Source organism: Chionomys nivalis, chromosome 12 (genome assembly GCF_950005125.1).
Source record: "Chionomys nivalis chromosome 12, mChiNiv1.1, whole genome shotgun sequence".
Classification (NCBI taxonomy): Eukaryota; Metazoa; Chordata; class Mammalia; order Rodentia; family Cricetidae; genus Chionomys; species Chionomys nivalis.
This window is the reverse complement of record NC_080097.1, coordinates 71,777,822-71,795,742: the sequence shown is the minus strand read 5'-3', so window position 1 is coordinate 71,795,742 and position 17,921 is coordinate 71,777,822. Positions and strand designations below refer to the sequence as shown.

General features: G+C 41.5%; 1 protein-coding gene across 11 annotated transcripts in view; it reads right to left on the bottom strand.

Annotated features, from left to right (window-relative positions):
* Usp54 (ubiquitin specific peptidase 54) overlaps nucleotides 1-17,921 on the bottom strand; it is a 111,091-nt gene that overhangs the window by 17,615 nt on the left and 75,555 nt on the right. For 9 of the 11 annotated variants that reach the window (XM_057785784.1, XM_057785786.1, XM_057785787.1 and 6 more), the window contains 4 exons: nucleotides 15,694-15,861; nucleotides 10,706-10,825; nucleotides 9,460-9,655; nucleotides 5,385-6,745 (listed from right to left, as the gene is read on the bottom strand). In XM_057785784.1, coding sequence (XP_057641767.1) covers nucleotides 5,385-6,745; nucleotides 9,460-9,655; nucleotides 10,706-10,825; nucleotides 15,694-15,861 — 1,845 coding nt within the window. Of the gene's footprint in view, nucleotides 1-5,384; nucleotides 6,746-9,459; nucleotides 9,656-10,705; nucleotides 10,826-15,693; nucleotides 15,862-17,921 lie in introns of those variants that run through there. The other 2 variants (XM_057785794.1, XM_057785795.1) reach the window with 2 other exon arrangements.

Below are 17,921 nucleotides of genomic sequence, written 5' to 3'. Positions count from 1 at the left end.
GGCTCCAAAACTACACAGAAACCACCACTGCCTGGAGGAAGTTTTTACTTTTAAAAGGCTTCCCAACAAATAAATAATTTTAAAATGTAGCCTGGTATGATGGCATACCTTTGAGGTAGAGACAGGGGATAAAGAAGTTCAAGGCCATTCTGAGCTACCAGGAGACTATATCAAAAACGATTTTTAAATAAGTAAATAAAGGGCTGGAGAAATAGTGTATCAGTTAAGAACATGGACTGAGCTTCCAGAGGCCTGGGTTGGATTCCCAGCACCCACACAGTAATTCACAACCATCTATATAACTCCTGTTCTAGGAAATATGACTCCCTCTTCTGCCCTCCACAGGTACTGCACATGCGGTACACAGACATACACTCCAACTTCTGCAGGTTGTCCTCTGAACACGACACATGTACTAAGACACACATACATATATACACACTAAATGTATGTCTTAATTTTATATTATTTTAAGTGTATAAGTGTCATGTCTACATGTGTGTCTGTGTAGTACTTGTGTGCAGTGCCCCCACCCAGAACCAGAGTTATAGAGTTATAGATGGTTGTGAGCTGCCATGTGGGTGCTGGTAATTGAGCCTGGGTGCTGTGTAAGAACAAGTATTCTAAGCCACTAAATCATCTCCCCAGTCCCATATAGCATTCCTTTTTTAATTTTTATCTTTCCATGGTCTTGGAGATTGAACCCAGGACTTGATGCATGCTGATTAGCTACATGTTGTACCAATGGTTCATACTGGTAGACCAGCAGTATCCTTTCATGCACAGCAGCTTTTAACTCTGATGCAGCACAGTTTATCTTAGTTTTCTCCTATACCTTGTTTTCTTGGTGCCACATCTAAGCAACTGTTGTCAAATCCAGGTCTGAAAGTTTTTCTCATAGTTTCTTTTTCTGATTTTCATAGTTTTACCTCTTAAATCTTTAGATGGTACATTCAAACTCAAGTAATTTTTTGTTTGTTTGTTTTTTCGAGACAGGGTTTCTCTGTGGCTTTGGAGCCTGTCCTGGAACTAGCTCTTGTAGACCAGGCTGGCCTCGAACTCACAGAGATCCGCCTGCCTCTGCCTCCCGAGTGCTGGGATTAAAGGCGTGCGCCACCACCGCCCGGCTTAATTATTTATTTTTATCTTGTGTGCATGGATTGTCAGGTACCCTGGAACTGGAGTCACAGACAGCTGTGAGCTGCCATTTGGGTGCCGAGAATTGAACCGAGGTCCTCTGGAAGAGCAGTCAGTGCTCTTAACCACTGAGTCATCTCTCTGCCCCCCCACAGCTTATTTTTCAATCAATTTGTACAACATGTTACTGTACTTACCATGGAGGTATATAACAGCCAGTATTTGTGTATCTAAACAGTTTTAAAAAAAAAAAAAAGAACTACCATACCACAAACCTGTACGTAATACATTGCACAAATTCATTACAATAACCAAAATGTAACTAAGTACATTTTAGTTTATAATAACAATCTTATGGAAAAAATATTAAAATCTTACAAGGAGGGGAAAATGTGTGGAGATGTTATGGCCAAATCAAAATTAGTCTTTTGTTCATAAATTACCAAATTAATCACCATAAAACTGGTAAAAGAATCTGGGGATTTGATTATAACATTCACTTTTACTCTTTTTAATATATTTAAATTCTTTCTTTTCTCACTTTCTGAAACAGTTTCACTATGTAAGCCTGGCTGACTCAGAACTATGTATACCACACTGGCCTGGTAACAAAGGGACCTACTTGCTGCTGCCATCTAAGTGATGGGATTAAAGGTATGCAACAGTACATCTGGCTTGAAATTTTAACAAAAGCTACTTTTAATGTTTTAGACATTTTAGACATAAAGACAATTATTTCTGTGCAACTTGAAGGTACTAGAAAATTTAGAATATAGAACAAAAGTTTATACAATTCTTCAGGAACTAATGCCAGGATTAATCAGGTCACAAAATATCAAACACTGATTTCATTCCTAGGAAATGTCCAGAGCAGATCAACGTATACAGGAAATATTTGTGTTTACATGTGTAAGGGAGAGGGATAAAGGACAAAAGGCATAAAACTATCACTGGATAGGAAACTTTTTTTTTTTAAAGATTTTAATTATTGCCGGGCGTTGGTGGCGCATGCCTTTAATCCCAGCACTCGGGAGGCAGAGGCAGGCGAATCTCTGTGAGTTCAAGTCCAGCCTGGTCTACAAGAGCTAGTTCCAGGACAGGCTCCAAAACCACAGAGAAACCCTGTCTCGAAAAACCAAAAAAAAAAAAAAAACAAAAGATTTTAATTATTATGTATACAGTGGTCTGCCTGCATGTACACCTGCAGGCCAGAAGAGGGCACCAGATCTCATAGATGCTTGTGAGCCACCATGTGGTTGCTGGGACTTGAACTCAGGACCTCTGGAAGTGCAGTCAGTGCTCTTAACCTCTGAGCCATCTCTCCAACCCTAGGAAACTTCTTTGGAAGGTGATGAAAACACTTTTTTTTTTTTTTTTTTTGGTTTTTCGAGACAGGGTTTCTCTGTGGTTTTGGAGCCTGTCCTGGAACTAGCTCTTGTAGACCAGGCTGGTCTCGAACTCACAGAGATCCGCCTGCCTCTGCCTCCCGAGTGCTGGGATTAAAGGCGTGCGCCACCACCGCCCGGCTGAAAACACTTTGAAAAATGGCTGAAGTAGGCAGTGAAGAGGACTGACTGCTCTTGTAGAGGACCTGGGTTTGATCACCAGCACCCACATGGTGGCTCACAACCTTCTGTGACTACAGTTCAAGGGGATCTCACGCCCTCTCCTAGTATATGGGTATCAGATATACACATGGTGTGCAGACATACATGCAGGTAAAATAACCATGAACATAAAATAAAATTGACTGTGGTAAGCTGGCATAGTATTTGCCTTGAATCCCAATACTCTCTGGGAAGCAAGAGGATCCCCATAAATTTGAGTATAGCTTGGGGTACATAATGAGTTCAATACTAACCTGCACTACATGGTAAGACAATCTCAAAACAAGAAAAAGTTTTGCAATTAAAAAAATAAAGGGGCAGGCTAGAGAGATGGCTCCGGGATTAAGAGACACTGGCTGCTCTTCTACAGATCCTGAGTTCAAACCCCAACAACCGCATGGTGGCTCAAAACCATCTGTAATGAGATCTGACTCCCTCTTCTGGCAAGCAGGCATACAAACAGGTGGAACACTATCATTGGATAGGAAATATATAATAAATAAATAAATAAATAAATGAATAAATAAATAAATAAATAAATAAATGTTTTTCTTTTTTTTAAAAAAAGGTCAAAGGTAAATTTACAAAAAACACTAGAGGAGGCTACAGGCAGCACTCAAATTACTGCCCAGCTCACTGGCTCTCTCATGCACTCGGTAAGTTAGTGTCAGCTGAGTAGGGAAGACGGAACCACCGTGGACAGCACCGTTTCCTGGCTGGAGTGGAGACAAGGAACTGAGCAGCAGCAAGTACTCATGCATTCATCCTTCTCTGCCTCCTGACTGTGGACGTGACGACCTCATGTCCTCAACTCCACATCATAACAGACTTGAACTAGAAACTAAAACAAACCCTTTGTCCCTTAAGCTGCTCTTCACGGTACTTCTTTACAGCAATAGGAAAAGAAACTGCTAGTTTATACATGTTTAGAATTAGCTACAATGAGAAATGTTATTGTAAGGTTTTGTTGTTGTTGTTGTTTGTTTTTTGAGACAGGGTTTCTCTGTAGCTACGGAGCCTGTCCTGGCACTCACTCTGTAGACCAGGCTGGCCTTGAACTCAGAGATCCACCTGCCTCTGCCTCTCAAGTGCTAGGTTTAAAGGTGTGTGCCACCATGTCTGGCTTTAAGTATTATAAAAGTTTTCTGGTTTTGTTTTATTTTATATATTTTATTTTTATATGTTTTATTTTATATATTTAACATTCAAACAGTTTAGTTTTGTAAAGCATTATTTAATGATAAATTATTTTTTACTTTAACATGTGTCTGATGCATGTGTATGTACGTACACATGCTACATCAAGCATGTGGAGGTCAGAGAACAACTCTGTACAGTCAGTTCTCAATGGCCACCCTTTTTCTTAGAGATTTATTTTTATTTTATGAATATGAGTGTTTCACCAGCATGTTTGTCCGTGCACCACATGCATGCATTTCTCATAAAGGCCAGAAGAGGGAATCAGTTGTGAACCACCATGTGGGTGTTAGAAATTGAACCCATGTAGTATGGAAGAGCAGAAAGGTTTTTTAAGGTTTTCTTTGGGTTTTTGTTGCTGCTGCTGTTGTTGTTGTCTGAGACAGGATTTCTCTGTAGCCCTGCCTATCCTGGAACTCACTCTGTAGACCAGGCTGGGCTTAAACTCAGAGATCTGCCTGCCTCTATCTCCCAAGTACTGGAATTAAAGAGGTGTGTCACCACAGCCCAGCAAGCAAAAACTATTCTTAACCACTGACCCATCGCTCTAGCCCACCTCCTTCCACCTTTATGTGGGTTCTGGGAGTCGAGTTCAAGTCAACAGACTTTTGCAGAAAGTGCCTCTTCCCACTAAACTATCTCAGTAGCATGATACTATTATTCTTAAAACACTTAATTTGGACTTAATGTTCTCATATTCAATAAACATTATAAAGTCTACACTAGAATGCAGATCAGAAACATATCATAACATCAACTCTATGTAGTATCCAAGGAACACACATGGCAGTTCCTGGAAGAACCAGAAAAGGTTTTGATATTGCTAGCTCGGTAAAATCGGAAAATGCCATAGTAGAGACTTAGTTTAGTGTGGCTACCCTTTTGGCAAGATGAACCTGGAGTCTAGTTCTTGGATTAGTTCAACATCTAAAACACAGAAAAAGAGGGCTCTTCTTGCTGGGCGGTAGTGGCGCACGCCTTTAATCCCAGCACTCGGGAGGCAGAGGCAGGCGGATCTCTGTGAGTTCGAGGCCAGCCTGGTCTACAAGAGCTAGTTCCAGGACAGGCTCCAAAACCACAGAGAAACCCTGTCTCAAAAATAAAATAAAAATAAAAAAAAGAGGGCTCTTCTCGGCCTTCCCCATTTTGTGCTAACTCACTCTCCGAGACCTATGAGCCACTTCTTCACACCACATTCTGAATAGCACACGAGCAAATACTTAAGTGATCATTTCCTTATATGGAAGGATTACTCTCTGAGGGATAATTCTGACCCAATCTCAATTCTGGCCAGAAAGGAGGAAAAAAATGCCTAGCCCTTGTCCTGAAGACTGTAGGAAGAAAAGTCAGGAGTTTCACTGCATTTAAGTAAGATGGTGATGCTTTTGATCTGGTTCTCTGGCTTTCAGTTTGTAGATGTCCCCACCACTGTTGTATTTTTACCTGTTTGGTTAAGTGGCTGCCAAGCCACAGCCTGTGACCTCCATTCAGAACAGCCAGTTCGAGAGGCCTGAAGACTGGCCTGGTAGAGGGACTCCAATTCAGAGGTCTCTTGCTCTGTGTCTTGGTTCCAGTGTGGATGGAAAAGGATGTGATTTCTCTCTGGGTAGGTTACACATGTATGGGTATCATGGGAAGATGTGACTCCTGGCCCAGAGCCCCTGTGTTTAACCTGAGAATCACATAGCCTTGTGACATTTACCCAGGAATCCAAAGGCACAGAAATCCCCAAGTTGACACTGCTACCCAGCTCCTTAGAATTACTATCTATCACTTGGGATAGCTTTCCTTGGTATGTATTTGGCTCAGCCAACCTGGGCTGTTCTCTTCCAGGGGTTTCCCCACTGGGAAGCCCAGAGTCCATGGCAAGAGAAGAATGATCAGCAGGATCTTCCCAGGAGGGCAGTCTTTTCCTGCCATCAAGAGAAGGCTGCTGTTTTACCCAGCAACAGTGGTCTTTTCCTGAAGCCGGGGGTAATGGAGGCATAAGGTCAGAAGAAGAGTTCTTCCTTAGACCATTTGGCAAGCTTCGATCCTGGGAACCTGTAACATCCCTCATAGAGGTATTCTGCATCTTCTGGTACTGCTCTGCCAATGAGCGGACAAGTCCTTTTGTACTGGGGAACTCTGGCCTAGAGGGCTCCTCACTGCCTCTGACTACTTTTGAAGTCAATGAAGTTTGGAGACTTTGGGCTTGAAGATGTTGGTTAAGTTTCTGCATGGGGTCAATAGCATGAAGCTCAGGTGAAGAAGCAGCAGACATTATGGGGTAGCAGGCCCTAGAAGGAGGAATAGTAGGCGGAGCTGATGAACCTGAAGGACTCTTAGTGGCTTCTCCTGTTGAATGTGACCAAGGCATCACCATGGATATGTCAACAGAATTCTTCTTTTCTTCAAACAGCAAATCTTGAACTATGCCCCTTCCTTCTTGTGGTGGGAATTTCCTGCAGCTGCTGTTGTTCTCCCTGTGGCCTTGTAGCTTATCTTCAAGGACACTCAATGGCAGGCATTCCTGCTGAGAATTCATCTCAATTCTACAGGCTGTTTTAGGTAAATCTTGCCTGTGGAACGCAGAGGGATTAATCCTGTCCACCTCAAAAGGCGGCGGAAGCATCAAAGATCTACTAGGGGAATTGTGCTGTGACACAGATGCAGCAGGTGGCTCTGGGGTGAGTGACGAGTGTGGCTCATGGTAGGAAGCAGGGGAGTCGAAGAAAGAAGAACTGGCCCCAAATGCTGCATCTCTGCAGGGTTCCAGCTGTGCCTCCTGGCTTAACAATAATTGGAGCGGGACAGGCTGTTCACTGAAACAAACGGAGAGAACCAGTCATAAGGTGCTTTAACTAACTATAATACTTCCAAGATGAACTATTCATTCCACTGACAGCTATTCACAGCTATCATGAAGAGGAAGACAAATACAAACAAAGCCAATAGCTCACAGGTTCAGAAAAGAAAAGGAAGATAAGTATTACTATCTACTCAATGTCATCACCAATTTTGTATATGTGGCATTAAGTACAGTCTTTGTCAATATTCTCTACTACCTGTGAAGTCCCATTCCAATCACATTCTAATTGCAAATTTAAAAAGCTAAAAACTGCTTCTCCCACAAGCAGATGACAGAGAAGGGAAAGCCTAAAATCGCTCATACCATACAACAAAAAATCCCAGGTGCTGTACAAGGAGGGAAATGTTCCTCTATGGGGTAGCTCAGTAAAAAATGAGAAGATATTGTTATTAGAGAATACAAGGTGATTCGTATCCTATGTGTTGATCCACTGCATTCCTCATCAGAAGTTTCTTCACAATGATAGACCAGGCCTCACTTCACACTGAGGAGTGGGAATCAGAACAAACTGTGTTTGGTTGATTCTCATTGTTTTCTATTTCTGACTGAAACACATGCAGTCTTACAGAAAACTTCAACCTTTCCAACTTTAGATTATCAGATCAAGATTAAAAATCTGAAAATCCAAACTAAAATGCTGCAAAGCCCCACCCAATTTTGAGCACAGACACAATAATGAAGTAAGTTTGGGCCCTGGAGCATCTCAGACTTCAGATTTCAGGGCTGAGGGTACTCAACCTATCTACGTGAGTGTTCCAAAATCTAAAAGAAAAAAAATTGAAATCTGAGCCAGGCAGCAGTGCAAAGATCTAATCCCAACACTTAGGAACCAGAGGCAGGAGGATCATAGTAGGTTTGAGACCAACACAAGTCTACCTAGCAAGTTCCAGGCCAGCTAAAGCTACATATTAAAACCATATCTTGAAAAATGAAGAGAAAAAGGTAGAGGAAGGTAAGAGGAACGGAGGGAGGGAAAAGGAAAGAGACAGAGAAAAAGAAAGACAGAAAGAGACAGACAGAGATACAAGGGACAGCTAGAGCGAAAGAAAAAGAAAGACATAGAGAGCCGGGCGGTGGTGGCGCACGCCTTTAATCCCAGCACTTGGGAGGCAGAGGCAGGCGAACTCTGTGAGTTCGAGACCAGCCTGGTCTACAAGAGCTAGTTCCAGGACAGGCTCCAAAACCACAGAGAAACCCTGTCTCGAAAAACCAAAAAAAAAGAAAGACATAGAGAGAAAGAAACAGAGACAGAGAAAAGAAGAGACATAAAATGAAAGAAACATAAAGACAGAGACAGACAGACAGACAGACACTGATTTACTTCTGGTCTCAAACCATTTTAGATGGAAAAAAAAAAACTAAACCTGTTTATTACAAATGTTTCTAGGTTAGTCACCCTGCCACTCTTGTAACATGAATGTAAATCAACAAATAAAAACCTGGCCTAGCAAGTCGCTCATTTGGTAGAGTGCTGGCCCAATATGTAGGATGCCTTGGATTCAAGCCACAGAACTGAAGAAATCAGAGTGGTAGCAAACAGGCCTGCAGTATCACCACTCCAGAAGCAAAAACAGGAAAACCAAGAGTTCAAAGTTGTCAGGCCCTAGTTAGCCTGGCTGTAAGAGACTCTCTCTTTCTCTTTCTCTCTCTCTCTCTCTCTCTCTCTCTCTCTCTCTCTCTCTCTCTCTCTCTCTCTCTCTCTCTCTGGGAGAAGAAAGGAGGAAGGAAGGAGAAACAGGGAAGTGTTGGCATCAAAAAGATCTGGATTTAAATTCTATATTTCTATCACTTACTAGCTAAGGAACTATCTTCTTTGCAAGTTTCCATACTTAAAAAACATGCTACATACCACCAGCCCATGTCTCATCGGGTTATTGTAATAACAAAAAAAAATCAAAAAGTGCTTAGCTCTGACTTGAATGCAGGCAAATGCTCAAAAATGTTAACAACCATAATGGGGCTGATAGTCAAAAGACAAACAACCAAAGCAGCGGATGTGTACTTCACTGAAAGAACACTTGCCTAGCAGTATATACAAGTTCCTGGGTTCTATCCCCAGCAACACACACACATACACATGAAAAAAGTTATCTGCTTTTATTATATTTTAAAAACTATTCAAATATATTAACAGCCAAAGTTAATTTTTACTTAAATTTATTTATTCTAAGTAAAAGCCAAGTTGAAACCCCTAAAATATGGTAACTACTCCAGTACCTGTTGAGACTTTTTCCTATCCCAACCTTAGAGAAGCAAACAAAGAAATCTTTGTGTCCCTTCCCTATGGTTTAATCAAAGCAAGATAAACTGGTTATTTTCTTGGAAAGGATGGGAAACACTGAAATCCCAAAATAAATCAAATTGTTGCTACTACAACATGAAAGGCAGACCAGATCCCATAAGAACATAATAAATACAAACATAATAATCATATTGTTATACAAGTCCTGGGAATATGGATAACTTGTTATTTGGTACTTTTCTGCATCCTTCTAAGAAAAGGACCATCCATGCAATGAGTTTTCGTATCTCTGACCTGAGAGAAGAAAATCTTAGCCGTTTTTCTCTCTTCCCTGGTAATGGAGAAGACAAGAGTTCATGCTATGGAGCACTCATGGCCACTTCCTCCCCTGATGTCCATAAACTAATGTGGTTTTTAAGCACTACCTTGTAAGCTGAGGGACGGCACCCCCCTGTGGTGGGAGAGAGGCTGAGGGCTGCACCGGCTGCTGCGATGATGGTTGCTGCTGCATGCGATCCTGCAGGCTTCGTGCTTTTCGAATACTGATTTGCAACTTCTTATCGACTAGTGCTCTGCTGTGCGTGCTAGAGCTGGCACCATGCAGGGTAAGTCTTAGTTTAGCTAAAATGCAAAAGAAAATATAGCAGAAACACAAAATACAAACAAAAATAAAAGAACAAAAACTAAACCAAAACCAAGCAAAGATAGGCAGTAAAACAAAATATGCAGCAGGAATGCAATGCACTGGACTATGCATGCACTGTTCAGGGACGGAACCGGCTCTGGCTCTATGGAACATTCATGGAAACCATGGAGGCCAAACAAGTTAATTCAAATGTAAACAAACTAAACACTAAAGAAAAGAAAAGAAAACTTGAAAGGAACCAGGAAGATAAAATTAGTGCTTAGAGGTCGCCACCTTATCTTTTCACTGACCTGTGTAACTGTTTCCACACTCTGCTCCCCCAACTCCCCCTTTCTGATGGCCCACAGCAAAAACATTAAGATACAAACCTGCATCTGTCTTTATAGAACACAGCTTTTCGTGGGTCCTATTTAGGAGTCAGATACCATTATGGTACTGCACACCAGGAAGGCAGGGCAGAAACACAAGGAATGGAATATTACAATGAAAAGTTCCTGGCCTAGGAGTCAGAGCCAGTTTATTCAGGGACTACAGGAAGAGTGGGCTAACCTCATATCTGAAATCTAACTGTATTTGGGGGTGAAAAGGCAGACACAACTGAAGAACTCATCTGTGGCTCCTGTTGTTCCAGTAGATGTCCACAAACTACAGTGACACCACCAGGAACATTTTGAAATCTGAAGGGTAAAGATAGCTACCTGGCCTCAGCTTGGAAACACAAAAGACATTAAGAACTGTTCACGGGCTGGAGAGATGGCTCAGTGGTTAAGAGCATTGCCTGCTCTTCCAAAGGTCCTGAGTTCAATTCCCGGCAACCACATGGTGGCTCACAACCATCTGTAATAAGCTCTGGTGCCCTTTTCTGGCCTGCAGACATACACACAGACAGAACACTGTATACATAATAAATAAATAAATATTTAAAAAAAAAAAAGAACTGTTCATAAGGCCATCTGTGTGATAACACAAGTACCTACTGTGGAGTTAGTCAAAAATGCCATAGTTGTAGCAGTTGAGTTACTTACAGATAGCTTCGTTACAGAGAGCCAAAGCTGCAGCACAGTCTCCCTTTTGTTCCAGATGCAGGGACTCTTCAAATACTGAATTTGCCTCTTGCAAGGACCTTTCAAAGCCGTCACTCCTCCCTGAAAGGGCCAGCACTTTTCATTTTTATTATAATTAATCCCAACTTCTCCTGTGTACTGTTTCTTCTCTTTGGGACACATAGATACTTGCTAAGCTACTGATCTAACTGTTCATTGCTATTAAGAAGTCTTTAGAACAAGTAAGGCATCCGTTTTTGCCTTAACTGAGACCTAAGCAAGGCCAGGAAAAGGGAGGAATGTGCTGTCATACTCACATTCCAACTCTAATGCCTGCTCAAGGCAAGAACAATTTTCCATAGTAGCAGCATGGCTTTTATGCCTGGAACTAAACAGCTCTTCTATGAGACAACAGGACACACCTTGTCAACTACCATGAGAACACCTCCAGACTTCTACTGCTGTAATGGCAACCATGGGTTTAACTATTCTGTAGAAAGTCATCCATACCATACCACTTCTCCATATAGGTACATTTCTCTCTTCACCACCCTGTTCTATCAATACACCTCTTGAGCAGAGGTGGTCTATACAGTTTCTATTTCAATATATCTACCACAGCAGTTAAACTGCATTTGTATATGGACCGCCCTTTCTGTAGCAATGCAAAGTTTTTGCTTTTATCATGCCTCACTCACCAAAAGTATCTCTAAAAAGCCACCTCCCATATAACTCGCTAAGTACATGTGGGCCAAAGGAAGAACAAAGGAGAACAGTGTCAGATGAAAGGACTAAGAAGCACAGCAGGGTAAACTTTCATGAAGGGCCATCAAGTAGTCTTACTTTCTAGCCATCTATAACCATTAACTGGTGGTAAATTATAATAATTCACCTATGACTGGAATTGACATTGAGCCTTCACATGGTCACAAGGGCTGGAAGAATGAAATTTCAAGCCAGGTATGATGGTACATGCCCATTATCCCCAGCAATGGGGAGGAAGAGGCAGGAAGATTCCTGATCTACATAGCAAGTTGCCAGCCAGGCATGGTTATATAATGAGATTCTGTCTCAAAAAAGCAAAATAACAAAAATGAAACAGAATAAAAAGCCCGAGTCAATTCTCTTCGTGATGTGACACTTCCTCTAGCTACCTCCAGATGGACATGATAAGGGCTTGGCCACAGCTAAGTTCACTTCCTACTTCTTTTAGTTTTTAGAAAGCAAGAAGGGACAGGCATGGTGGCGCATGCCCTTAGTCCCAGAACACAGGAGGCAGAGGCAGGCAGATCTCTGTGAGTTCGAGGCCAGCCTGGTATACAGAGCAAGTTCCAAGACAGTCAGGACTACAGAGAAACCCTGTCTCGGCGCGCGGGGGGGGGGGGTGTTAAAAGAAGGAAGAAAAAAAATAAGAAAGGAAGAAGACAGTGGAAAGTAAGTCGGTTCTGAAAATCTGGACAGCCAGTTTCTCCCCTCTCTAGAACTCTGATTTCCCCCAGCCCTAGCCCTATACCCTAAGTTCTTTCACTACAATTGGAATCAACTAAATCTAAACATCTTTACAATCAGAAGTGGTAGCTTTAAAAACAAAACAAAAAGACCAAAAGGACAAAGAGGTACACACATATAATCCCTTCAGAGGCCCAAGCAAGATAGTGGGAGCATGTAAAAGCTCTCTATAGTTAATGAATCAGTATGCTAGATTTCCATCTTCATCGTCTGGAATCTCAGCGCTCCGGCCTTCAGTCTTCTGCATCTTAGCTGATAGAGAACTGACAATGAAATGTAATCAGGAGGACTCGGCTTTAATGCACACTTAACTAAGAGAGTAGGGAAAGGACAAAGAGGAAGATAACAAGATCTCTCTTTCAGTAGCAATATAAACTTGAATTGCATGCCTGTAATCTCAGCACTTGGGAAGAGAATCAAAACAACTGTAAGGCCAACTTGATCTACAAAGTGAGCTCCAGGTCAGGCAGTGCTATAGTGATGAGATCTGATCTCAGGAAAGGGTTAAAGGCTGAGGAAACCAGGCAGTGGTGCATACTTTTAATCACAACAGGCGGATCTCTGTGAGTTCAAGGCCAGCCTGGTCTACAAGAGCTAGATCCAGGACAGGCTCCAAAGCTACAGAGAAACCCTGTCTCGAAAAACCAAAAAATAAAAAAAATAAATAAATAAAAAGGCAATGGAAATGGCTCAGCTGATAAACTGTTTGCCTTACAAGCATGAAGACCCGAGTTGCACTCTCAAAGCACACATGAAAAAAGCCAGATATTGAAGTATTCATTTGTAATCCTAGCACTAGGGAGGCAGAGAAAGGTGTGTCCTTGGGGTTAACTAGTCAACCAGATTAGCCTACTTAATTGGACTGCAGATTAAATAAAATACACCCCTTGGGGATGAGGTGGGGTAGACAACATCTAAGGTTGTCCTTTGGCCTCCACATGCACTCACCTGTACCTGCACACATACAAATATATACATACAGAGCATAATATAAACCTGGAACTTCAAATTGATAAAACTTGAGTTCAAAATAAAAAAATAGACTATCAAAATACAGAAACAGTTAAGCAGAATTGAAATTTTAAAGCTCTTTTTTAAATATTTTATTTTTATTTTTAATTTTTCAAGATAGGGTTTCTCTGCCCTGGCTATCCTGGAACTCATTCTATAGACCAGGCTGGCCTTGAATTCAGAGACCTGCCTGCCTCTGCCTCCTGAATGCTGGAATTAAAGCTATGAGCCACCACATTAAGTTTTAAAGCACATCTTGAAATAAACACAACAAATAACTTGGGAAACAGAAGACAAAATTGTCCTGAATCAAAGTATGAAAAGAGCTAAGAAAAACCAGCTAGTCCAAGGGTCCTGGCTCCTAGACTTCATACTGTTTTACTAGCAGAACCTATATAAAGAAGATACCTCAAGCTGTTGAACTCCTATTTTGAAGACTAGTCTCAAGGCACAAAGTAATAATATAAACTAATTTGGTTTTGTGGTTTTTGGTGAGGGTAATTAATCAAAATAAGGCAGTTGGGGAAATTTACATCTATATACAGATGCGATTTGGGAATGAGTTGTCATGGGATCAAAATAAATCATGATTGGGTATAGTGATATTTTAGTTGTTTTAATAAACAAAGCATTCCTGAAGATCAAGGGTAAACCTAAGCCATTAGAGGCCAGGCAGTGATGTCACACACCTTTAATCCCAGGATTTGAGAGACAGAGGCAGATGGATTTCTGTGAGCTCAGAGCTACCCTGGCTAAACAAGATCAATGCAGAAACAGATCCAGGTGGCAGTGGCTCACACTCGTATCTCAGTACTAGGGAGTCACACGCCTTCAATCCCAGCACTAGAGGTGAATATAAGATGGGAGGAGACCGAGGCTCAGGACTCAGTCTGCAGTCACCCAGCCTTGGTAGAGGTAAGACTTCTCTAGTGGCTTAGCTGTTTTGTTTTTCTGATCTTCAGCTTGAGCCCCAATATCTGTCTCTGGGTTTTTATTATTCATGCTACAATTGGGTGTGATGGTACATAGCTACCACCCCAGTTATGTGGGAGGCTAAGGCAGGATGATATGAGTTCAAGGCCTGTCTGGGCAACAAAGGGAGAACCCCATTTGGAAAACAACTCAGACCCCAGAACCAAAACTGAAAACAAAACTGGCACATTACGGCTAGGAATATAGAAATACAGCACAGCGTTTCCCTGCTGTTTTACTATTTTTTCACACAAGACTTTGACAGGAATAGATTCCTACTAATAAAAATATTTAACTTCACATTTCAAAAAGAGAGAGAGAGAGAGAGAGAGAGAGAGAGAGCGCTATAGCTCAGAGAGCCTGTCAGGCATATGCACCACCTCAATGTCAGTCTCCAGCACTTCATTAAAAACATTACCACCCCTTCTTGTTCTCTCATTCTCTCAGTGTTGAAGGAGCTGTGTGCAGGCCTGCTTTTTGTCCCACCCGGCTCCCACATGACTAGCTTAGCCCTGGAAATAACAACACACAAACTGTATTCTTTTAAACACTGCTTGGCTATTAGCCCTAGCCTCTTACTGGCTAATTCTCACATCTGGATTAACCCACTTCTAATAATCTGTGTAGCATCACGAGGTGGTGGCTTACCAGGAAGGATCTTAACCTGCATCCATCTTGGAGAGAAGAGCTATAGCGTCTCCCTCACTTCCCTTCTTCCCAGCATTCTGTTCGGTCTACTCCACCTATCTAAGCTGTTGTCCTATCAAAGGCCAAGGCAGTTTCTTTATTAACCAATGAAAATATCACATAGACAGACGACCCACCTACATCATCTCAGTTAAGACTTGTTTTACTTACACATTTCAAGATGTTTAAGGGAACCATTTTTCCTGAGTAATGCACTATTTTTAAACATCAAGCTTTAAACTTTTTTAATTTTATGTGTTACAGGTATTTTGGCTGCATATATGTCAGTGTACCTCATGTGGTCCTGCGCCTGTAGAAGTCAGAAGAAGACATCAGATACCTTGAGACTGAAGTTGCAGATGATTTTGAGCTACCCATGTGGGGATTGGGAAGCAAACTCAGGTCCTCTAGAAGAGTAGCCAGTACTTTTAACAACTAAGGCATCTCTCTGGCCCCTAACCTTCAGGTTTTTAATGGTTGTACCTAGAAAGTACTGCTATCTCTAATCAATAAACTTGTCCATTCATAACTTAACTCTCTCTCTCTTTTTTTTTTTTTTGTGTAGCCCAGACTGACCTCGAACTCATGATCCTCCTGCCTCTGCCTCCTTCAGCAAATCCTACTGGTGCGCACCACCACAACAGGCTAACTTAACTCTCATTACAGTAGTTGAACCAAAATAAAATCAAATATTGCTAAACAGTAGATTAGAAATCTCTAAGTGTGTATCTTACTTTTTGCCTTTTCTCTCTCTGCCCATTACCTACCTACAGCCTAATTCTCACAATTACCCTGATTCTGCAGTTCATCCAGGTCCATGTATCGGCTGGGATGAGGGTTAAACCCTTTAGCAGCCTCTAATTCCTTCTCCCGTTTCTTTCGAAGCTCCTGTTCCTGGGCCCGCCTGGCCACTTCTTCCTGTAGTTCATCCAGCTCACTTTTAGAGGTGATCTCCCCACCTGAGATACAAGCGAAGACAATAAATTACAACATTTCCACAATCGAGCTGAATTATCTGTTGGACTTATAGTGGTATAGCCTTTGGAATTCTGGCTTTCCAGCTCATACTTTGGACAGTGCTTTCCTTATCAAATTCAGAGAGTTGTGGGTGTTAACAACAACATACAAATTTTCAATATTCTATTAACAGTAACAGCATAACTCCTAACAGTTCTTAAGCATTTCAATATACTAAGAACAGCTTTAAAAGCATTTTACATATATTATTTCATTTAAATCTCTCAAGTGATAAGGTATACAGCCATGTTAGGAAAAAAGAAAACTAGGACACAGAAAGGTAGCACAGATGGCAGACGGTAGAGTTGACTTCAAGTCAAGTAGGTTAAATTCAGCTGGGGCTGGTGGCACAGGTCCATGATCCCAGCTATTCCAAAGGGGGATGGAGAAGGATAACTAGTCCAAGGCCTACTTGGCTTATAGAATAAGTTCAAAGCCAGCCTAGAGAACTTAGTGAGACCCTGTCTCAAAAAGTATCTGGTCGCCGGGCGGTGGTGGCGAACGCCTTTAATCCCAGCACTCGGGAGGCAGAGGCAGGCGGATCTCTGTGAGTTCGAGGCCAGCCTGGTCTACAAGAGCTAGTTCCAGGACAGGAACCAAAAGCTACGGAGAAACCCTGTCTCAAAAAATCAAAAAAAAAAAAAAAAAAAAAGTATCTGGTCACGGTACTAATACTTATAATACTATACTTGGGAAGCTGTAACAGAGGAACTGCCATGAATTCAAGGCCAGCTTAAGTTATATATTAAGTTTCAGGCCAGTACAGACTATATAGAAAGAACCTATCTCAGAAAACAAAACGACAACAAAAAGAAGCTGGGGTATAGCTCAGTAGCAGAGCACTTGTCTAACATGCTAACATGTATGACCTCCAAACTCCTGGGTACTAAAAAAAATAAAATAAAATAAAAAGTAGTACCAGCCTGGCCTACAGAGCTAGTTCCAGGACAGGCTCCAAAGCCACAGAAAAACCCTGTCTCGAAAAAAAAAAAAAAAAAAAAAAAAAAAAGTAGTCATTTTTCATTTTTTTCCTCTGTTAATTTCCACCACTTTTTAAAAATCAGTTTGTAAATTGTCCATTGTGAAAACTCACATTTAAAGAGTTCATTGATGACCTCTAAATAGATTGGGAATAATAGACATGATAAATCAAGTAAAAGTGTAGGGGATAGAATAGGATGTACAGTGTGTTTTCATTTTTAACAGTGAGGCTTAAATGATGTACATAAACACCTATGCATTTACATAAGCATATATACCACAGAGCTAACACCGGTTCCTTCAGTTTTAGGAGGTAAAAGGTTGGCTACTGAATTGTTGGACCCAATTTACTTCTATAGTTGGGTCTATTTGTTGTTGTTGTGTATGTGTGTATGTGTGTGATGTATCTGTGTACTTCTTCACATGTGGATGCATGTGCATGTGAGCAAAAAAAAAATCATCACTTTGCTAAATATCTTTTGCCTGTTAAGGAAGAAGATTATATTCTATCCAGCTAATCCAGAACTGAGGACTAAAAGGGAAACCCATGAGACGCAGGTTTATTATACTGAAAGTGGGTCGCCTGTCTGGAGACTAGAAAGGGTAGGAGGTAGGTTAATCCACATTCACAAGTCTCTTAATGTTGCATGACATAAAATAAATGAAAACGTGAACGATAAGCACAGTACGTAATTTTAAGAGGAAGCAGGCATGTCTTCTGCCAGGCCTTTACTCTAACTTACCCAGTATTCCAAGCGCACCTTTCTCCATATATTCCTCTGCCTGCCTAGTGTCAGCACGAACACCTAAGTAAGTTCACACTTCTTACTCCTGTTCCTACACACTCCTTTCCCCCGGCCTCTAAGACCCACTGAGGACCATCAATCAACTGGTAGGTACTGAGACTATCATACAGAAGCAAGGGTGAGGCCAACCTGACAGATAATGTCATGGTTCTGCCCATGTATCTATGTTGTAGCTCAGTCACAACACCAGTCATGAAGAAATCCATTTCTCAAGA